This window comes from Oncorhynchus kisutch, linkage group LG8 (assembly GCF_002021735.2).
Source record: "Oncorhynchus kisutch isolate 150728-3 linkage group LG8, Okis_V2, whole genome shotgun sequence".
Taxonomy (NCBI): Eukaryota; Metazoa; Chordata; class Actinopteri; order Salmoniformes; family Salmonidae; genus Oncorhynchus; species Oncorhynchus kisutch.
In genome coordinates, this window is record NC_034181.2 from 35,919,821 (window position 1) to 35,943,346 (window position 23,526).

Below are 23,526 nucleotides of genomic sequence, written 5' to 3' on the forward strand. Positions count from 1 at the left end.
ATCAAAATGTATTGGTCACATACACATATTTAGCAGATGTTATTGCGGGTGTAGCAAAATGCTTGTGATCGTATGTAACCCAGTGGAGGGTGCTGAGGTGAGGAAGGCTCATAATATTAACCTGGAAACCATGTGTTTGATGTATTTGATACCATTCCACTAATTCCACTCAAGCCATTACCACGAGCCTGTCCTCCCAAATTAGTGTGCCACCAACCTCCTGTGATGTAACCATACCAAACGTAACATATTATACTAATTTGCATGTCTCGGATTTACATTTACTATGTTAAAGCTAGTCTATGACACCAGTCCAACCTCTTATGCATAGCCACAAGGGGTCGTATTCAGGTCGTTCGATGGGAGCACGAGCCAACACTGTCAATGACGCCTGACCATACAGGGGCGGAGCTAATTAAACAATAAAGGGATTCGATTATTGGGCCGGGTTATCCCAGTGAGAGGAGTTTGCTTCGGGTAAAAAGTGATTGCATTCGTTTTGGAACCGGGCAGCCAGATTCCCAGTTCAAAGCCCACGGCTAAATCTTCTCAAAACAAAAGTTATGTAGCCTAGGCACCTGGAGAAATGAGTAGGATTGTGTGTTTTCACTTGCAAAAGTGATTGCTTTTGATAAAAACGTCTTGCCAATGAAAACTTGTTAGAAAATTCAAAAATATATATTTTCTGGAAAATAAATGTAGATTTCTGTATGATGCACCATATTAACTTCTTGACAACATTGGCGCAGATTATTGTTTGTTTTGAGAGGGTGCTCCTCCCTCACCGTTTTTCCCGTCACGTCACCGGCCATAGACCGGTACACCGTGGCTCAGGTATTCGAACTCCATCAACGGTATTGTTTCGGGGTAATAATACTGTCCATTAGGGTTGTCTTTCTTTAAGAGTGTGGGTCACCAATGCCATGTGAATTGTCTCTTTCCTATCTTTTGCTGGCGATATGTGAAAAAGAGCTACATGTCAGGATTTGTATTTCATATAGCATCAGAGGCTGGTTTGAACAGAAAAGTTTCAGACAAATGTGTTGCTTGTTCTACTATGGTTTGTTCTCCAAGCTGGCGGGTCGTTAGCCCAACAGCATTTGAGCCCGCATTGCATCAAGCGCACAAGAAAAAGTTGTGAGGTGACAATCTAAACTGTGGTTCGGTCTCAAGGTATGTAATCAATGTTTTGGGATGATCATTTTATCAGTTTGCAAGTTTGTTTCAATGTGTTTATATTCACATCGGTTTAGAATGTAATATGAATGAATATTTTATGTAGGCTGTCGCGTTTTTATCTATGAACGAGGCTTATCAGCCCCTTAATCATGTGTTTTTTTAAATCATTGTTTATAGGTTCATAAAAATATCCTTCATCAATGGCTTTTTTTGTGAAAAAGAAGAAATTCAAGTTTCAGACACATTTGACATTGGAGGAGCTGACCGCTGTGCCTTTTGTCAACGGAGTATTGTTCTGCAAGCTTCGATTGTTGGACGGTGGAGACTTTGTTGCAACTTCATCAAGGTAAAATGTTATTTTGTGCTCGCTGTGGGCATGAATTGTGCGCATGTCGCATGGGCAATACAGTGGTCTACATAATAACCAAACTGCTGTCATAATGTTATAACTTGTGAAATGCCTCACATTACATTTTGTATCTAAAAGCATAAATAAAAAATAATTAATACATGTTGGCATATGTATTACATTTTGGCCTTACCCAGGCCTCCTTTAAGACTCCATAATGTTTCATCTGTAGATGCCAAAAATGCAGAAGTTGGCTTTATCACTTGCTCTGTAATATGAGTAGTATTATTATTTCAATAAAAATCATTTTTACATTAATATATGGAAGAATATAAACATGCATTTAGAAAATATACCAACTTGTTCTATATATTGTTGAACATAATACACTGTACTGGCATATCAACGTTCCAGAGTGTGATCTCTGCTAGTTTTAAAGTTATGGTCCATTTTATACAGAGCAAATGGCATAGTAGGCAATGTAACCAATCACAGCCCTCCTTTTAACTATATCATTGCACATCCTACAAATCACCAGCAGAGGGCCATCCATTTTGAATCAATTTAAACAATTGGTATTCAAAGTCGGGTCGTGACCAGAACTGCAGTGGGGTTGCTAAAATGTAAACCAAACAATTTCTTTTTTGGGGGGGAGTGGCGACTACAAATTAAGAGTACAGGTCATTGAACAATATACATACGTTTTTGAGAAAGATCATTTGAAAGATACAATTTTTATTGAGTAAATATATTTATTGGTTTCTTTTGGGGATTTCGAGGTATCACTCAGCAAACCAAATGGCAAAAAAACGAATGAACCTCTACAGGATAGGTGGGTCCCCTGCGGGACGAGTGAGCTAACGTAGCAGGGGGCAGATCCTTAAGATGAAGGGTTTGTGGCTGGTATATGGCAGGCCACTGATACAGCATTAACTTCCAAGCTCTGGTTTAGAACCAAATCAAATCAAATCAAATGTATTTATATAGCCCTTCGTACATCAGCTGATATCTCAAAGTGCTGTACAGAAACCCAGCCTAAAACCCCAAACAGCAAGCAATGCAGGTGGAGAAGCACGGTGGCTAGGAAAAACTCCCTAGAAAGGCCAATACCTAGGAAGAAACCTAGAGAGGAACCAGGCTATGTGGGGTGGCCAGTCCTCTTCTGGCTGTGCCGGGTGGAGATTATAACAGAACATGGTCAAGATGTTCAATGTTCATAAATGACCAGCATGGTCGAATAATAATAAGGCAGAACAGTTGAAACTAGAGCAGCAGCACAGTCAGGTGGAAGTTGAAACTGGAGCAGCAGCATGGCCAGGTAGACTGGGGACAGCAAGGAGTCATCATGTCAGGTAGTCCTGGGGCATGGTCCTAGGGCTCAGGTCAGTTGAAACTGGAACAGCAGCATGGCCAGGTGGACTGGGGACAGCAAGGAGTCATCATGTCAGGTAGTCCTGGGGCATGGTCCTAGGGCTCAGGTCCTCCGAGAGAGAGAAAGAAGGAGAGAATTAGAGAACGCACACTTAGATTCACACAGGACACCGAATAGGACAGGAGAAGTACTCCAGATATAACAAACTGACCCCAGCCCCCCGACACATAAACTACTGCAGCATAAATACTGGAGGCTGAGACAGGAGGGGTCAGGAGACACTGTGGCCCCATCCGAGGACACCCCCGGACAGGGCCAAACAGGAAGGATATAACCCCACCCACTTTGCCAAAGCACAGCCCCAACACCACTAGAGGGATATCTTCAACCACCAACTTACCATCCTGAGACAAGGCTGAGTATAGCCCACAAAGATCTCCGCTACGGCACAACCCAAGGGGGGGGCACCAACCCAGACAGGATGACCACAACAGTGAATCAACCCACTCAGGTGACGCACCCCCTCCAGGGACGGCATGAGAGAGCCCCAGCAAGCCAGTGACTCAGCCCCTGTAATAGGGTTAGAGGCAGAGAATCCCAGTGGAAAGAGGGGAACCGGCCAGGCAGAGACAGCAAGGGCGGTTCGTTGCTCCAGAGCCTTTCCGTTCACCTTCCCACTCCTGGGCCAGACTACACTCAATCATATGACCCACTGAAGAGATGAGTCTTCAGTAAAGACTTAAAGGTTGAGACCGAGTTTGCGTCTCTGACATGGGTAGTCAGATCGTTCCATAAAAATGGAGCCCAAGTGGGTCAGACTGGTAACTGGGTCATAAGAAAGAATTGAGTTGGAGAAAAGCCCTCTGCAGACATTTGTCTAAGCCCTCTGTCCTCCAAGTTGTACATTTCCATTCAAGTCACATACAATCCTTCCCCTCCCTAACCTCAACACATCAACAGCTTTTGTGTCTTTTCCATGTTGCCCCAGACAGAGTGTAGTGGTTGGAGTTAGAGGACATTTACCAGGAGGAATTAGCTCACTTTGGGCAGACAAGGTGACTTGTAATGGTCTGGATCTGATTGTGAAAACAGACACCTACAGACTCCTTCCCTAAAGCACACAACATTAATTGTACAGAGATAGGAGACCTTTTAGGAAAAAGGATGTAGAGATTGTAGAATGTTGTTGCTCTTCCTCTCCTTCAGCTACACACCCAAACACTGGCATACTAACACCTGGTGAAATAAAACACATGTTTATGTGAGGGGGCATTGTTTACTTTAGTAATATAAATGGGAACACAAAAGGAGCCTGGTATTTGATCTGGGAGTGTTTGTTTAAAAGTAGGCTGGAGAGGGAAGTGATGCTTCTCTGGGGCTTTCACAATGTTAGGTAGAGGGTTGTGTAACATCGGATGAAGGGTAGCTGTGCAGAAACATGATTAAGGGATCCTGAGTCTTGTCTCAAAGAGAACTGTTTAGATCTGAGTTCATAAGCATTTGTCAAGTCACATTTTTACTTTTGGTCATGTGGATACCTGCTTGTCAAACCTCTCATTGCAAAATCATGGGAATTAATAGAAGGTTGGTCCCTCTTTGCTGCTACAATAGCTGTCACTCTTCTGGGAAGGTTTTCCACTAGATGTTGAAACAATGCTGCAGGGATTGCTTCCATTCAGCCACGAGCATTTAGTGAGTTTGGGCACTGATGTTGGGCGATTTAGGCCTGGCTCGCAGTCGGCGTTCCAATTCACCCCAAAGGTATTTGATGGAGTTAAAATCAGGGCTCTGTGCAGGCCAGTCACGTGTTCTTCCACACTGATCTTGACAAACCATTTCTGTATGGACCTAGCTTTGTGGACGGGGGCATTGTCATGCTGAAACAGGAACTGTTTCCAGAAAGTTGGAAGCACAGACTCATCTAGAATGCCAATGCATGCTGTAGCGTTAAGATTTCCCTTCACTGGAACTAAGGGGCCTAGCCAGAACCATGAAAAACAGCCACAGACCATTATTCCTCCTCCACAAAACTTTACAGTTGGCACTATGCATTCGGCAGGTAGCGTTCTCTTGGCATCCGCCAAACCCAGATTTATCCGTCGGACTGCCAGATGGTGAAGCGGGATTCATCACTCCAGAGAACATGTTTCCACTGCTCCAGAGTCCAATGGCGGCAAGCTTTACACCACTCAAGCCGATGCTTGGCATTGCACATGGTGATCTTAGGCTTGTGTACGGCTGCTCGGCCATGGAAACTCATTTCATGAAGCTCCCAACAAACAGTTATTGTGCTGACGTTGCTTCTAGAGGCAGTTTGGACCTCGGTAGTGAGTGTTGCAACTGAGGAGAGGTTCTTTTTTTCACTCTGCGTGCTTAAGCACTTGGTGGGCCCGTTCTGTAAGCTTGTGCGGCCTACAACTTCTCAGCTGAGCCGTTGTTGCTCCTAGATGTTTCCACTTCACAATAACAGCACTTAGAGTTTACCAGGGCAGCTCTAGCAGGACAGAAGTTTGAAGGTTGCATCAGTAAGGCCATTCTACTGCCAATGTTTGTCTATGAAGATTGCATGGCTGTGTGCTCAATTTTAAATATATGTCAGCAACGGTTGTGGCTGAAATAGCTGAATACACTAATTTGAAGGGGTGTCCCCATACGTTTGTGTGTGTATATATAGAGAACATTAACTGTTCATGTCAGCCTCAGTTTACACTGCCAGCAGGACTGCACACAGTCTTCCAGGACATTTCCAATATGTATATTTTATTAATATACAGCTGAGTTTCCTCTCACACTTTGAATTTGTCATTGATTCCATATTACCAGTCAGGTTCTTCCACCTCAGAATAGCTGGAGCATGTCCCGTCTGGTTGACCTGTGAGGAAACCATTTTTCTGGGCTTTCAGATAAGAGCTCATCTTTCTCCCCACTATGGAGAACCTTATGATGCAGTATGTCCTAACTGAACTTCTGAACTGTGGCCACCCTGTGTCCCAGGTCTGTGTATGGCTTTTGTTTCTCTCCTATGCCTGTCATCATTGATTAACACTTATTTTTTAACTATGTTGCCCTCTACCTCCTTTACCATGCGATGATACAAGACCCTGGTGTGCTGTGCACCCATGAAGCCTGTTTTTGAGCATTATGTAACAGGTTGTCTCCATCCAATCTGCTCGAGTTATCTATCAACTTTCTCTGATTATCTCTGTTACCCAAGTGCAGAAAACAAGGGCTTCTTAGAAAAAGAGACTAATTTGGGGGGGGGATCCCACTGTCTCTGCTAGAGATGTCGTGTTATGTCACAGGGCCTGGGGAGTGCAGTACACACAACTCCCTTTGTTCTGTTGTTGTGTCTGAAATAGTTCTGAAATCCATGGAGTTTGACCAATGGGCCATGCTCCATAGTGTGGAAATGCTTCAGTCCTAATGGTTGTAACACAAGCCGTAAGCAAGGGGGATCACATGCTGTTTTGTGACGCTGGAAGCTCATTTTTGGGTCTTCTGATGTAGGTCTTGCTAAGAGCTACACTACATATTGTATATTGCTTTTTGTGCTGAATTACCACTGTTATTCATGCCAAATGTAAAAGGGAAAACAGCCCAGTGGCTGCCAGCGAGCCATACATTCCCCTGTAGGGTTTTGGCAGAGGAAGAGCCATTTGTACTCCCATGTATGGGTTTGTGTTTTAGCACCCATATGTTTTGTTTGTCTAGCTTTAAGAGCCAGCAGTGAGCAGAGTGTGTTGTTTGATGTGGCAGTGGGGCCTGATTAGATCCATTTCCTGAACTGGATAAGATTTTGCCTGGGCTGCATGGTACAGACATGGTGGGGAATGTTCAGGTTCCCTCTTCCCTGCCTGGATGCCTGCTGCGTGCTGCACACAGACTGCTCTCCTTCCTGATTAACAGAGGACACATCTGATCATGGACAACTGGATGGAAGTAGCAACACTCATGCCCCGCCCACACAAGTGGCTTAGCAGTCTAAGGCACTGCATCTGTGTTAGAGGCGTCACTACAGACCCTGATCAATTCCAGGCTGTATCACAACCGGCCGTAATTGTGCCCCGCCCTATGGGACTCCCAATCGGCCCAGCGTCGTCTGGGTTAGGGTTTGGCCGGGGTAGGCCGTCATTGTAAATAAGAATTGGTTCTTAACTGACTGTCTTTTTCAAATCTCCATTTCCTGTGTTTGAAAAGTGCAAAATACACTTGTCACTTAAATCATGCTGGATTGATTACTTTCATTTTACTCCTGCGACTCTTTCATACTCTTGCTTGTACCTATCGTTTTTCCCCGTCAACGTTACGACAACGGAAATGTTTGTAATGACATGTCAAACACCCCCCAGTAATAGCTGAAATGAGTTCAATGGAATACATTGTCTTTCTGTTGCGTCTATAAGAACGCGAATGCTTCGTCTGGGATTTAACGCATCATCACAAGAAAGATCACTTTTTATTTTGATGGGTGTTCATTTTTTGTGTCTTTTGAAAAGGTAATGATTTATTACAGTTGAATTATTTGCAAATTAGATGCTCTGTAATGAAAGCAACACCTGAAAATGGACACTTATAGTGATATTAGATCTCACAAACAATGTAAATTATGCATACAGTAGGTGTAATCTAGAGCCAAATGTGTTGATTTTTAATCAGAGTGTTTCCTGCAATTGACACACTTGTTGAATAATGCAACAATGTTAGAACAACAGTAATTCACGAGGCAGTCTAGACAGGGCAGGTGAATGCAGGTAGGGTAGACAGGGCAGGTGTATGCAGGTAGGGTAGACAGTAAGTTTTGGATGGTTGCAGCCTTGTCCCCCCCCTTTGTGAATTAATTCATACATGCAAATATAACCAGTCCATTTATGCAAATGAGGCACATCTACACCCCCCCCCCCCCCCACACACACACAATTTTAAATACCTGATTCCATTCAAAAAATATATATATATTAGAGCATTCTAAGAGTTTTTTAAAATTTATTTTTATAATAAATTTAATACCTAAATTCCCACAAATCCCTGAACTCCATTATTTAGTTGTCTGAGCCAGTAAAATGTTTTATGTGCTATAATTCAGTCAGTAGCTGATGGATTGACAGGTTTGGAGTATCTTCATACATTGTCCAACTGTTGCATTTATCACAATTGTTTTATAATTGTTTTTATTGCAATTTTGATGACCGTTGTTAATGGAAGAATGAGTGGGGGAATTGAAAGAAGAGTAAAATTAGCGGACGTGGAGGTTTACTCACTGGGACAGGCTGCTGTCCAGCTGTTTCCTGTTTTCCCATCACCTCTTTTGCCCCATCCATAGAACAGAGACGAGGGTCTGCCACGCCTCTTCTGGTCTTTGACCAGGTAATCAAGAGGAGCATCCTGTTTTAAAATGGCCTTCACTTTCAATGAATTTACAGTGTACATGCTAATTTAGTATTAGTGCAGGCTACTGACTGTATTTTGTATTGAAATGCGACATTGCCTACATTTGATAACTGCATTAATGACCTGGACTGGAGTCTAATCAAGGCGTATGAGGCAAGGGCATTTCCATGTAAAAGGACCCATAAGCACCAACATGTAAAGTTCAAAGGAGCATGTCAATTATCAGCTCGGATTGTATTTATATATATTTTTTAATACATTTTTTTTACACAAGGTTTATACATTTTTCAAACATTTTCTATCCAAAATATTAAGAATAAGCAAAGGATTTGATTTGTCGTCACACACAGATGGAAAAGGGGTATTGGAAAACATCTACCAGAACCCGTTTTAAAGGGTGTTTATAAATACATCAAAACACAATCCTGTTGAAGTAACTAATAAGTAACTGCCAACTAATATCAACACTTATACTTAATTTTGGATAAATTATTTGCCTTGCTTAAGAATTGGTAACAGAATTTCAGAAAAATCAGTAACAGATTTACTGCATTTGAATTTGCTTCAATGGGTAATCATATTAGTCACAAACCACAGTTGGGTCACCTGCAAAGCAAGTGTTAAAACAGTCTGGACAACCCCTCCCTCCACCTTTCTGCTTCTCTCTCCAGTTAATGTCATCTCTCCCAGCTCTTACTGACACCTACCCATGATCCCCCTCTTTGCATTTACTGTAACCAGCATCCTTAACCACTGTGCACCAACCAATACCGGAAGTCCATGGATGTTGAAAAGCAGTTGATATTTGGTCAGTCCTCCCTGCCTTGTTTTCAACATCCACAGATGTATTTTTTGGTCCGGACTGGCCTTGATTTGGCCCAAACATAGACGTCAATGAGTACGGTTACATTCACACAATGTCATTTATTGTGGATAGATTAATATAATAGTTTGATTTAAAATGTTTACATGCTTTGCAAGAACCATTCCCCTAATAACCCTGTTTACATGGTACATCTGAAATCAGGCTACCTGATAGCACTTATAAATGCAGAAAATTGCCAATCAAGATAACGTTCTACCACATGTTATTTTTGGGGAGCATATTTGATTCTGAGTTCATGCATGTTAAGTTTGTATGTGATTTTTTTTTTTACTACGCATACATTAATTTGTTCCGAACACGCTTCACTCGCGCTAAAGAGGGAGGCTCGATCAGATGCCGCAAGCACACAGCTAGATCTAATACACCGCTGGAACACCGATTTTTAAGGTGTTTACATCTCATAATCATTTGAAAGATTGCTCAGAAAACCAGGTGTTTTAATCGGTTTATGCTTTTGTTTTTGACCTTATGACGATAAACAGAGTATTGCATAATCTGCCTCCTGCCATAGTCCATTTAATAATATCAAACTATTAGTGTGCTTGTAAATTTACAAGTTTTTAAAATGTAAGTAGAGTACACTAACTTATTGAATTGTACTGAACTCTACTCTGCTGAACTGTACTCTAGTTTGATGTCCAAACCTGTGTTAATTACTGAACAAAAATATAAACGCAACATGTGTAGTGTTAGTCCCATGTTTCATGAGTTGAAATACAACAAATCCCAGAGATGTTCCATACGCACAACCCTTATCTCTGTTTGTGCACAAATGTGTTTACATCCCTGTTAGTGAGCATTTCTCCTTTGCAAAGATAATCCATCCACCTGACCAAGGGTGGCATATCAAGAAGCTGATTAAACACCATGATCATTACACAGGTGTAGTTTGTGTTGGGGACAATAAGAGTCCACTTTTTTTAAATGTGCAGTTTTGTCACACTATCACAGATGCTTCAACCTTTGAGGTAGCATGCAATTGGCATGCTACCTGCAGGAATGTCCACCAGAGCTGTTGTCAGAGAATTTAATGTTAATTTCTCTACCATAAGCTTCCTCCAAAATTAATTTGAGAATTTGGCAGTTCGTCCAACCAGCCTCCAACCGCAGACCACATGTAACCACGCCAGCCCAGGACCTCCACATCTGGCTTCTTCACCCGAGGCAGACCAGCCACCCAGAAACTGAGGAGTGTTTCTATCTGTAATAAAGCCCTTTTGTGGGAAAAAAAAATTCTGATTGGCTGGGCCCCAGTGGCTGGCCTATGTCCTCCCAGGGCTGCACCCTTGCTCAGTCAGGAAATCCATAGATTAGGGCCTAATGCATTTAATTCAATTGACTGATTTCCTTATATGAATTGTAATTCAGTAAAATTGTTGCATGTTTTATTTTTGTTCAGTATGAATATCGTACTTGGTTCGGACCAACCAATAATTTTTTTTTTGTGGGGCGGATTTCATTTAAATGATAGCCAGTGTGTAGAATGATACCCTATATGCAATGGAGGATATTGCATATTTCAAATTTTGTGTACATATTTAGAATACATCACCATAAAGAGAATGACATTCATATCCATAATAACACATTTCTGTGTAATACCAATCAGGGACCCATGATGCAATTCTGTTACCGGGTGTAAATCCACTTCACTTACTGTAGTTCAATAACCAAAAGAGATTTTTTAAAGTCAAGTGTAGGCTCAGTGTACTGTTTCTACCATGGCCTGAAGTCCTCATTCACTGCAGCTTCCTCCGCTCTCCAAACTGCTCTCTTCCAGGGCTAGGCTGTTTATCTGAGTTCTGTCAGGGGCCAGTGACTGACACAGGCCTGCTGCTATTTTGTGTTGCTGCTGTAGAGTGCCTGAGGACAGCACACAGCCTCTGGGACAGGATGGGAGATAAGAATCCCATAGTAAAGCATGCCTGACTGAGTGAGTCATCCTAAGCTGGGGTACAGTAGGGGGTGACGGTGTACTGTAGCTCTCAAATAAACAAATTCCTTTTGATATAGCTACTAGTGGATATGACTGTGATTTCAATGTGGTGAACAACTTTTTGTTCCACTGACTTATTTCCTTTTTTGACAACAACATCTGCCAATCCGTTTCAGTCAATAGTCATAGTTCTCACCCTTTTTTCCCTTTTCCTGTGTAGTTTTATTGACATAACTCTTGCATTTTCCTTTTTGAGTTTTGTTAACTGATGTTTGTGTTGTTTTGTGATCACTTTAACTCTCTCTGGGTCTGGATGTAACCGGTCATGCTGGTGTTGAGAACTGGGCTGGCCTCCAATGAGGATTGTCTTTCAACATTGTTCAGATATTGTATATCTCCCCTTGTTTTCTCAGTGCGTTGTGTGTTGCGTTGCGTTTCCTTGGTGAGATCCCTGTTGATTACTCCCTGTGACATTGTGGCCTTCTGTATCTGTGAACTGACTCTGAGAATGTCTCAGATACCGCTGTTACAATGAGTTTGGTTGTTAAGTGTTGTCTCCAGACCCCCTCCCCCCATGTCTCTCTCCTCAGTGCTCTAGCTCTTTCACTCTCATTTTGAATGAACGCTGTAGTCGGGGATTTGAGGCGTGTGGTTGCCATGGTGGTTGAATAAAGCCATCTGGTATGTGGAATGTGGCTGAGAACGTTTTCAGAGACAGACCAAAGGGGGGCAGTGATTAGTGTGGCGCTCCTGATAAGAGCTAAACAAGTTGTGTGTGTGTGGCACAGCATTAAGGACGAAGGCAAAACATGAAGGGACGACTATATAAAGAACCTATTAGAGTTGAAAAATCTAAAATGGTAGTGAACAAAAATACTTGCATAAAAAGTGTTTTAAAACATTTCTAGAATGTACAAGGTGAGTCAGAGAGAGGAAATGGGGAACTCATGTATGTTAGACATTTAAGTATGACCGAATGTTTATAGTCATGCAATTTTGTTGGAGTTTGTGTAGGCGTACTATTACTGAAGGTTTGTAGCCAATCAAATAGCTGGAATCTGTTTTTGTAATACAAAGCAGCAGTAGTGGAGTTATGACTTGTTTTTTAAGTTTCTCTAGTAAACAACTATTTTATTTGGCCAATTGGCTTAACACACCATAGCTGGGTTTCAGTCATTCCTGACCTAAAGTGAGAGATGCATAAAAAGAGAGACTGAGAAGGGAGGAAGAAGTGTCACTGGATGTGCAGTGTTGGTGAGAGTTGCAAAAATATAATGGGTGAAGGGGAGGGGAGTGTTAGCAGCAGCTGCCACCAGTTTGCGCTGATCCATAACTGGCCGTTAACGCTATACAAGTGGCACTCGCCTAGCAACGCTAGCCTCTCCATTGTCAGCCAATCCAGTAGAGCTTCTATTGGTCACTCCCGTCGCAATATCGCAGATGATTTACAGTTGAAGTTGGAAGTTTACATACACCTTACCCAAATACATTTAAACTCAGTTTTTCACAATTCCTGACATTTCATCCTAGTAGACATTCCCTGTCTTAGGTCAGTTAGGATCACCACTTTATTTCAATAATGTGAAATGTCAGAATAATAGTAGACGATTATTTATTTTAGCCTTTATTTCTTTCATCACATTCCCAGTGGGTCAGAAGTTTACATGCATTCAATTAGTATTTGGTAGCATTGCCTTTAAATTGTTTCATTTGGGTCAAATGTTTCGGGTAGCCTTCCACAAGCTTCCCACAATAAGTTGGGTGAATTTTGGCCCATTCCTCCTGACAGAGCTGGTGTAACTGAGTCAGGTTTGTAGGGTCCCCTTGCACGCACACACTTTTTCATTTCTGCCCACACATTTTCTATAGGTTTGACGTCAGGGCTTTGTGATGGCCACTCCAATACCTTCACTTTGTTGTCCTTAAGCCATTTTGGCACAACTTTGCAAGTATGCTTGGGGTCATTGTCCATTTGGAAGACTCATTTGCAACCAAGCTTTAACTGACTGATGTCCTAATGTTGCTTCAATATATCCACATACTTTTCCTTCCACATGATGCCATCTATTTTGTGAAGTGCACCAGTCCCTCCTGCAACAAAGCACCACCACAACATGATGCTGCCACCTGTGCTTCACAGTTGGGATGGTGTTCAACGGCTTGCAAGCCTCCCCCTTTTCCCTCAACTTAACAAAGGTCATTATGGCCAAGCAGTTTTATCAGACCAGAGGACATTTCTCCAAAAAGTCAGATCTTTGTCCCCATGTGCAGTTGCAAACCGTAGTCTGGCTTTTTTTATGGGGTTTTGGAGCAGTGGCTTCTTCCTTGCTGAGCGTCCTTTCAGGTTATGTCGATATAGGACTCGTTTTACTGTGGATATAGATACTTTTGTACCCGTTTCCTCCAGCATCTTCACAAGGTCCTTTGTTGTTCTGGGATTGATTTGCACTTTTCACACCAAAGTACTTTCATCTCTAGGAGACCGAACGCATCTCCTTCCTGAGTGGTATGATGGCTGCGTGGTCCCATGGTGTTTATACTTGCGTACTATTGTTTGTACAGATGAACGTGGTACCTTCAGGCTTTTGGAAATTGCTCCCAAGAATGAACCAGACTTGTGGAGGTCCACAATTTTTTTCTGATGTCTTGGCTGATTTTTCTTTAGATTTTTCCCATGATGTCAAGCAAAGAGGCACTGAGTTTGAAGGTAGGCCTTGAAATACATACACAGGTACATCTCCATTTCACTCAAATTATGTCAAATTATGTAAATGAGCCTATCAGAAGCTTCTAAAGCCATGACATTTTCTAGAATATTCCAAGCTGTTTCAATGCACAGTCAACTTAGTGTATGGAAACTTCTGACCAACTGGAATTGTGATACAGTGAGTTATATTTGAAATAATCTGTCTGTAAACAATTGTTGAAAAAAAGCCATGTACTAGTCAAGCAGTGTATAAATTGTCAATGTCAGTCATGTGACTTCAGATAGTATGCCTAAAGTGTGGAATTGATACTCGGGGTCTGCATCGTAAAAGCCATGTGTGCAGTTGGGGACATGCTGTCCCTGATGTAGAGGTACTGTAGGGATTACATGTGGCTCACCTGGAACTTTTCTTTGGGCAGATGATCCTATGACGCCACTCCCTTGCATGGCATGGAGTAGGAACACGTGCCTTGGCCCTGTGCCCTGCAAGGAGCCAACGACTACCCACCACTATACTGAAGCCCCTCTGCAGCTCTATAGTTAATCAAAGTGTCAGCTGGTTAGAGACCATGTGCTATCTGACCGCAGTACACAGGGCAAATTCTTCCTCTTTGCACAACACCCAACCTGAATGGCAGTGAGTTTATTTTCTGTTGCTTGACCAAAGGGACTGTAGTACTCCCCTGTGCTTATTTCAGAACAGTGATGGTCACTCTTAGGTACAGTGCCTTCGGAAACTATTCATACCCCCTGACTTAATCCACATTTTGTTAGTCTTAATTCAAAATGTATTAAAAAAAAAGGTTTCTTCTCACGGATCTCCACGCAACACCCCATAAGTAAAAACTTTTGTAGAAATTTTAGCAAATTTTATAAAAAATTAAATGAAGAAATACCCCTGAGTCAATACTTTGTAGAAGCACCTTTGGTGGCGATTACAGCTGTAAATCTTTAAGAGCTTTGCACATCTGGATTGTACAATATTTGCCCATTTATTCTTTAAAAAAATCTTCAAGCTCTGTCGTTGATTGTTGCTCATTGCTAGACAGCCTTGCCATAGATTTTTCAAGACGAGTTTAAGTCAAAACTGTAACTAGGCCACTCAGGAACATTTCAATGTCGTCTTGGTAAGCAATTCCGGTGTAGATTTGGCCCGTGTGTTTTAGGTTATTGTCCTGCTGAAAGGTGAATTCATCTCCCAGTGTCTGAACCAACTGAACCAGGGTTTCCTCTAGGATTTTGCCTGCGCTTAATAGCTGTATTCCGTTTCTTTTTATCCTCAAAAACCTCCCTTTCCGATGACAAGCATACCCATAACATGATGCAGCCACCACCATGCTTGAAAATATAAACAGTGGTACTCTATACCGGTAACCCTGTATGTAGCTCTTTTTTTCCCATTGTTTTATTTAGTAAATAATTTTCGTACATATTTTTCTTTAACTGCATTGTTGGTTTAGGGCTTGTAAGTAAGCATTTCACAGAAAGGTCTACACCTGTCTACATCAATTCTTACTCCAGAACTTGAGGGTGCCAGGCTGCCCTTCATTACGCACAGCTGCACAATATTGGTCTCACCTGGACTCCTTTTACTTTGTTCATTGCCTCGTCTATATCTGTCTGTTCCTCAGTTGGTTCCCCGTGTCAGCATTATTGTCGTTGATGTTATTTTTCCCCTGTCCAGGCGCTGTTCCTGTTCTGTATCCTGTCCGTTGTTTATTAAATGTTCACTCCCTGTACCTGCTTCTCGTCTCCAGCGTTGATCCTTACAGAATGCTGACACCACTAATGGAGGCATCTGGGAGTTTTTGTTTTTGGCTGGTGATGTCTGGTCCGGGTGCAGTCGCCGATGGAACCGGGTGCCTCAGCTAGCACGTCTGGCTTCCACACCTTACCTGGCTCAAAAGGTCTTCTTGCCTCGGTGGGCTCTGCAGGCGCCCATCCCACGTCATGCTTCAGCTGGCCCTTTGTCCAGATGCTGTTCCTGTTCTGTTTCATGTCCATTGTTTATGAAATGTTCACTCCCCTGTACCTGCTTCTCATCTCCAGCGTCAATCCTTACAAATTCCTCTATGACGTTGTGGGGTATTGTGTGTAAATCAGTGACACAAAATCTCAATTTAACTATTTTAAATTCAGGCTGTAACACAACAAAACGTGGAAAAGTAAAGGGAATACTTCCTGAAGGCACTTTACTTCTCTGTTGGATCAACCACTCAGGAAGCCTGCTGCATTTACTGCCTTCTCACTTGTAGAGGGTGTTTGGGTTTTGCCTGATTTTAAAGGATAGTTATGTTTCACTGGGTATCCTCTGGTGTAGTTGACTGCAGTCTGGTAATACCTGATTGTTTGAGCACTCCCAGAAGGTGGTACACACTACAGTAATCAGGCCGATCTGTCCACCATGGCTGTATGTTTGCATTGAAGATGATGGGTCATGCATATCTAACCCTATACATTTAGCTCCTCTTGCTCTGCAAGTTATTTATTATTTCCATAGTCCACATTAAGCACTGAGTTCACTAGAGTTTCTTCTGTGCATTCTGAGTGGCTGGATACTGGGTCCATGCCGAGGCATGACTGTAGTACTGTCAAAGCTTGCACTCAGTCCATCTGTCCAGTTGGGAGAAGGAGGGTTTAAAGCATGTTAACATGGGAAGTAGATTATCACCAGGAATGTTTTATGCCAACCACTCTGTATTCTCATCCATTTTCCTCACTGTATGGGTGGACAGGGTGATGTCAGGCACTGGCCTAATTACATCAACTTTCTTTTTACAGAAGCCTGTAGATTACTTTTCACCGTTGTCCTCGACAACAAGTTTACTTTCTCTAAAATTGGAGCAAGACATTGAAGAGAGGCCAAATGCACAAGTGATGTCATATGCTAGGTTGAATTAGTGACTGAATTTGAATAATTTTTTTGAGATCACTCAAACAGTAATGGCTGTCATTCACTCTCCACTTTAGATTTCTCTTGACACTAATAACAGACGTGTTAACCAATTCCTTAATTTTTTGTTGTTGTTGATTGATGCATCTGTGCTGTAGTGCCACCCCCTTGTTGATCCCTGTCCTCTTGTCACACAGAGTGGAGGTTCAGGAGAACTGTGTTCGATGGAAGAAGAGGTTCACCTTTTTGTGTAAAATGAGTGCCAACCCCACAACTGGAGTGCTGGATCCCTCGATCTGTCGGGTTTCTGTGCGGAAGGTCTGTGTTGACTGATTGGAGACCTCTCTCTTACCAACACACAGCTCTATGCTGTTATCTCTGTGAACATCCAGGGCTACAGTTTCCTGCATGTAATAATGGATTATGCATCTTTCCATGTACAATTAACACCCCCTTAACTGTAGCCTCTATAATCTGATTGTAGAGCAGTGCTAAACACACACTCTCCACTGCATGCCTGACTGTCAAAGTCCTCAGGAGTCATCACCCTCTTCCTGTTTTCTCTACAGGAACTCAAAGGAGGAAAAACGTATTCAAAGGTAAGAGCCCACTCCTCCTGAGCACTCCATCCTATATCCATAAACACATTTAAACAATTTACTGTAGCCTGATGTCAACACACACAAACACTCCCGTTACTCCATTTAAACAGGAACATTAGTCACCCCACTTCTACAAACACAAGCAACAACTGTGGCACTCCTGTATAAGCATATGTAAACTATACCATGTTAGATGGGGAAAGTTTACAGAGAATGCACACTCAGGTTGCCAGGGACCCTTCCTGTGTTTTCTCACGTTCTGCTTCTGGATTTCCTTAAGCTAAATATAACCCATTTCCTCTTTGGAAGTAGGCTTCCTTAAATACACACATCTGTAAACAGTAGCTTCGAGGAAATAAAACCTGGAGAAGGGGAAATGAGAGTCATCTCTTGGATAACCTGAGACTAAAATGAGAAACAGTAGGGCTAAGTGTCTGGAGCATATACAGTCTGTCTCTACATCCAGATGACTACATGTCTGTCACAGTATATGAAGGTTTAAAACTACTGTACTTAAAGGTAGACTCAGTGAAATGACGTTGCCACAAGCAGCACCGCAGATATTGAGATGAGCGAGATGCTAGACCTTGCTCTCACACAGTATCGGCTCATGTTCACGGGATTGCTTGGACCCTCACTCTTCAACGCTCTTAGTTTGACGCACAATGCTGTTTACTTTCTTTATCTACGTCATATCGCTGAGTGTACATTTAATGTGACTGTTGCACTCCCTCAGCTGGGTTTTACTGACCTAAACATGGCAGAGTTCGCTGGCTCAGGCTCTGCGGTCCGCTGTTGTCTACTGGAGGGATACGACACCAAGAACACCAGACAGGACAACTCCATACTGAAGGTAAGCTTGAGTGGACAGGAGTTGACTGTTGACCTCGGGACTTTTTCTGGGTTGGGTTTGGTTGAACAGAACAACTAATATATACTGAACAAAAATATAAAGTCAACAAGCAACAAAGGCATAGGCCCACCCAATGGGGAGCCAGGCCCAACCAATCAGAAGGAGTTTTTCCCCACAAAAGGGATTTATTACAGACAGAAATACTCCTCAGTTTCATCAGCTGTCTGCGTGGTTGGTCTCAGACCATCCTGCAGGTGAAGAAGCCGGATATGGAGGTCCTGGGCTGGCGTGGTTACATGTGGTCTGCGGGTGCAAAATTCTCTAAAATGACATTGGATGTGGTTTATGGTAGAGAAATTAACATTAAATTCTCTGGCAACAGCTTTGGTGGACATTCCTGCAGCCAGCATGCCAATTCCACGCTCCCTCAACTTGAGACATCTGTGGGATTGTGTTGTGTGACAAAACTGCACATTTTAGTGGCCTTTTGTCTCCAGCATAAGGTGCACCTGTGTCACGATCATGCTGTTTAATCAGCTTCCTGATATGCCACATCTGTCAGGTGGATGGATTATCTTGGCAAAGTGCTATTTGACATGGATGTATACAAATTGGTTTACAACATTTGAGAGCTTTTTGTGCATATAGAACATTTATGTGAATTTTTATTTCAGCTCATGTTGCATTTATATTTTTGTTCGGTAAATTGTTTATACTGAGTGACTTTTATATTGAGTGGTAAAGGAAATCATCCTTCTGATCACCCACAGTGGTGGTTTTAACATGAAAATGGTGGTGGGGAAAACTCAATCAACAAAGCTGATATGCATTGAAAACAGTCCACTCCACTGGCTACACATTGAATTAACTAATAACCAATCCCAGAAATGTTTTGAGCCACACACAAATGTTATAAATTTGGGTTATGGCAACTTCCCATATCTTTAGCTCTTATTACCCGGAAGACAACGGTAGTCGAGCATTCTTTTGTAGAGTAAACTAGCTAGTAATCGGTCTGCAATATTGCGACATTGCGTGCATCTGCCCGCCTATCATAAAGGGGTCTGGTTAACAATATGCAACGTTTATGACGCTATTCCCTCGCTGCTTATATTGCACAGTTACAGTTCCATGTTTAAACTAGTTAAGCTAGCTAGCTTGAAGACGTGTTTAACAGTGCGTGGTAAGGAACTAGCTAGCTATGAAGTTGACACATCAGTCCAATCAAAGTTGGCAGGCATAAGATGTTGATTTATCTGTTGCTAATGACAAAGAGCTTTCTTGGGCGAGCACAAGCAGCGACGACGATTTCACGTTATCCAAAAACATGGCAGACATTGGATGAATATAAAATTGTAATTGTGTGTGATTAAAACAATTCTAATAAACGTCCAAGGCGACAATTATTTGAATAATTCAATGAATGTTTTGTGCAAAGAGGTGATGACTATAGTGTCTTCAGAATTTTCATATCTGACTTCCATCTATGGAAATTGTCTTCAGTATCGAAGCAAAACTGCAGGAGTAGTTGGAACTGTGCTTGTAGACCAGAACCCTGGCCCCTGGGCACCGAAGAGGGGCTTTTGCTGGCTAGCTCTCCCAGTAGGTGCTGCGGTGATGTAGTGACCCCATGAGTGACAGCACCCTGTGCCAACGATACCTATGCTCTGTACTTTCTCTGTCTGCCTCTCCACCACACAAAGCACAGAGCAACGCTGAAACTGCTGCATTTTTGAGCAGTCTTATTCAATCAAAATTGACCAAAGCAACAATGCAATCGGAAAGCAACCACGTATGCTTTATTAGATAAAGCTATTAAAAAAATATATATAAACAATGTTTGTTAACTGATATGATGTTTTGTTGTGACATGAAATACCAGAATTGCATACAAATGTCCTGGATATTGGTGGGGCTCTGGACCACTTGTGACACATAACAACTGATCACCCAGAGCTTTTGATGCCCAGCACCTCAGCGGAACTTTTATATATAGCTACTGCAAACATGACTCACTGTCTTTTTACTTTTTATATTGTAATAAAAGTTGTCTTTGTCTGGATCTTCTCTGAAGGTGACTATCGGGATGACCCTCCTCTCTGGAGATCCGTGCTTTAAAACGTGAGTGACCTGATAGATGCTCAAATCTCTGATCTGTCATTCGTCATGATACATTTAGTAAACCTGATGCTGTCGCCACTTTTCCCACAGTATAACATGTGGACTGACCAGTCATGTTTTTTGCAGCGCCCCCAGCACAGCCAAGTCCATCTCGATCTCAGGCCAAGACCATACCCTGCAGCTAGACTGCAAGGGTGAAGGCACTGGAACCCCAAACCGTCCCCCTTCTTTGGGCCGGTCCATGAAGCCCAGGCCCTCTGTCATCAGCTCAGGTATGACGTGCAAGAAGGATCCGATTTAAAGCTGGCAACTGTGGGTGTTTTATGATTATCTCATCAACACTAAACAGTTAACACAGGTCTGGGAGACATGGTGAGGGACTGACTAATTGAGGTGTGGTTCTGGTTGATGTCAGGACTTCCAGAGGAGCCAGACCAGACCCAGGTGGCCAGCCCAGGAGAAGTGTTCCAGTCGGGCCACTCTCGCAACTCCAGCTACGCCAGCCAGCTGAGCAAGATCTCAGGTGTGTGTTCATGTTCCCCATCTTCCCTCTCCATAGGTCATATTTCTTTGTTACTGTAATTGCACCAATGGCAGTAATGTAAACTCTTGTTCCCCAGGCTACAGCACCGAGCACTCCTGCTCCTCCAGTATGTCTGATCTCACACACCGGAGGAACACCTCCACAGGAAGCAGCACCTCTGGGGGCCTGAGTGTGACCGTAGACACCCCCCCAGAGACAGAGAGCGACATCTGCCAACCAGAGAGACCCCCTCGCCCCCCACGGCCCATCCTGCCATCCAACAGACCCCCCAGGCAAGACCTATCTCCCACCCACCAGATGTGTTTAGCCCAATGTGTCTGTTTTCACAATCTATGAAACACTCCAATCCTTCAGTGAAACACTACTGATATTGTTCTTTGTACCTGCTGTTTGTCACCTTGCTGTTGAATGACTGGGCCTTTCCCCTCCACCCTGTGACAGGAGGAAGCAGGATTCTGTGGAGAGCCATCCCTCCTGGGTGAATGACACCCGCATCGATGCTGACGATATAGTTGAAAAGATCGTCCAGAGCCAGAACTTTGGTGACATAAGTAACACTGAAGGTATGAAGGCTGCCCTTTCACTTGTACAGCACATTTTTGCAATCTCTTTTGTACATAACTGCCTCTATTGTACTGTGTTTAATTTGGCTCTTGGTGTGATTGTTTCCTCTTCAGACAGTAACCTGCGACTGTTTGTCAGTAGAGACGGGACCACTTCCCTGAATGAGCTACAGCTTGGAAACAGGTGAGAACACAGACACACACACACACACACACACACACACACACACACACACACACACACACACACACTTCTTACTCTCCTACTTTTCATTCTTTCAGGGTGTCCGCCGGTGTCTATGAGCCAGTTGTGATTGAGAGCCATTAGGACTGGTGAAGATGTGAGTTTAAGTTGAGGCCTCTGTGGTCAAGCTTGTGGACTAACTCTAGAAACCTATGGTAGTCATCCTGGAGCACCAGCTGAGCTGGTTGCCATGAGAGGAGGACTGTACCGCACAGTTTTCATGTTTAGTTGTGGATCTGTTTACCCTATGGGGTCTGATTGATTGTAAACTGTTTTTGTCTGGTCATTTTGCACTTTATTTCTAATGTGTTGTACCCCCAGAAGATGTGGCTTAAGTCTGAACTCATTTCAGCTGTATGTTGTTTCAGTATCTTTGTTTCTATGGTAAATTTCTTGTCCTGTTGATCAGGAAGTGACATCATGCATTTCTCGATCCTCAGCCTTTCCACAAATATTGAAAAATAACGATCGGACAAATGTAATACTGTAAAGAAAATATCCAATACACATTGTATGCGCTACTTTAGAATGTATTTTTCTCATACATGACCCAAAGCACCAGATCATCTCTGTGATGACAGTGCTAGTCACTATTGGAGGAGAGTTGGTGATGGAGGAGAGCTGGTGATGGAGAAGAGGGAAAGTTCTCAGCACTGGTCTGACTGGTTTCAATCCCGTTTAGATTGTAGTACTCTGGCGCCCCCTTGTGAAGAAATGGCCTGTTGAGGGATCAGTCTCTGATTTTCAATCATGTCCCCAAACAACTGGCAGGTCCTAGCCTGTCATTTTTAGGGTTTACAAATCTCAAGGAACTGGGTAGGTGTAGTAATATGGGGGAAGTTTTATATGCTATAAGTTCTAAACCCATTAGATGGCTATTTGGTGCTGTCTGATTCTCTCCGATCTGCAAACACCAAAGGGTTAAGAAACTAGGGGTCAGACTTGACAATACATATTCAGGAGTCGTTTACACTGGCAGATGTCTTCAAACATTATCTTATGAAGGATCATTCATCATTTGTTTGTTTTTCCAACCAGTTTGTTGGATTTAAAAAAAATGGAATTTATCATGCACTACAGAGGTTTGGAAGGTTCCCTGTGTATTGTTTTTATAGAATTGCATTCTCAATGATGTTGAAAAATACAGAACAAATTGTTTTCCTACATATCTGAATGTAAACTGGGATATACTTTTTCTATCATATGTGACTAATAGAGCTGTTGTTATGGACTGAATTCTCGGAGGTTTGATACACTTGTTCAGAGTTAACATTTTGCAATGTGCTGATAAATATTATCTGTCAGTTGTCTGCCTATGAATGTCTTAAATGAGATTCTGTATTTATTGCTGTGCATTATGTACAAAATATCAATTATCACATGGGCTAATATTGACCACAGCTGGGTTTACATTGAATGGTCTCAGGTGATGTGTGACGTTCATTGCGACAGCACTTTAGATGTTTTTTTTCCCCCCATTCTTCTTTCCTGTGTTTGAAGAGGGGTTTAAGCTATACACACAACCCCAGTGTCCTACACATAAATTAGCATTTTGTCTAATCTTGTTACATTTTTATTAATCTTAGATTGTAATTTTAACATGCACATGTATACTAGATTTTTAAATTAACAGTAATCTCAGTCTATTTTTGTGATCCTCCCTAAATGTTTAATGAACAATAAAAATTAATTAGATTTTTTTTTTCTCCTGTTTTCAATCTTTATTAAACTAAATGGAGCAATAAGTTTGTTTTAAAATGTTAGTCTGGTTGTTAGTTATGCTGTTCAATGCTATCCCACTACTATTAACCCCACTCATAAACATATAGAAAATCATGTCTCCTGCATGTATATCAGTCACATCACTGGAAATATAATCGATCTCAAGC

General features: G+C 42.4%; 1 protein-coding gene across 1 annotated transcript; it reads left to right on the forward strand.

The window, feature by feature from the left end:
• Window positions 1-822: 822 nt before the first annotated feature.
• Window positions 823-23,336, forward strand: eeig1a (estrogen-induced osteoclastogenesis regulator 1a). Its single transcript, XM_020489738.2, has 12 exons — window positions 823-1,173; window positions 1,357-1,525; window positions 16,908-17,028; window positions 17,280-17,309; window positions 18,049-18,165; window positions 20,240-20,286; window positions 20,413-20,558; window positions 20,702-20,809; window positions 20,907-21,102; window positions 21,272-21,393; window positions 21,508-21,577; window positions 21,676-23,336. The coding sequence occupies exons 2-12, from the start codon at window positions 1,380-1,382 to the stop codon at window positions 21,719-21,721; spliced, it is 1,149 nt and encodes a 382-aa protein (XP_020345327.1). The 5' UTR covers window positions 823-1,173; window positions 1,357-1,379; the 3' UTR covers window positions 21,722-23,336.
• The last annotated feature ends 190 nt before the right edge of the window (window positions 23,337-23,526 follow it).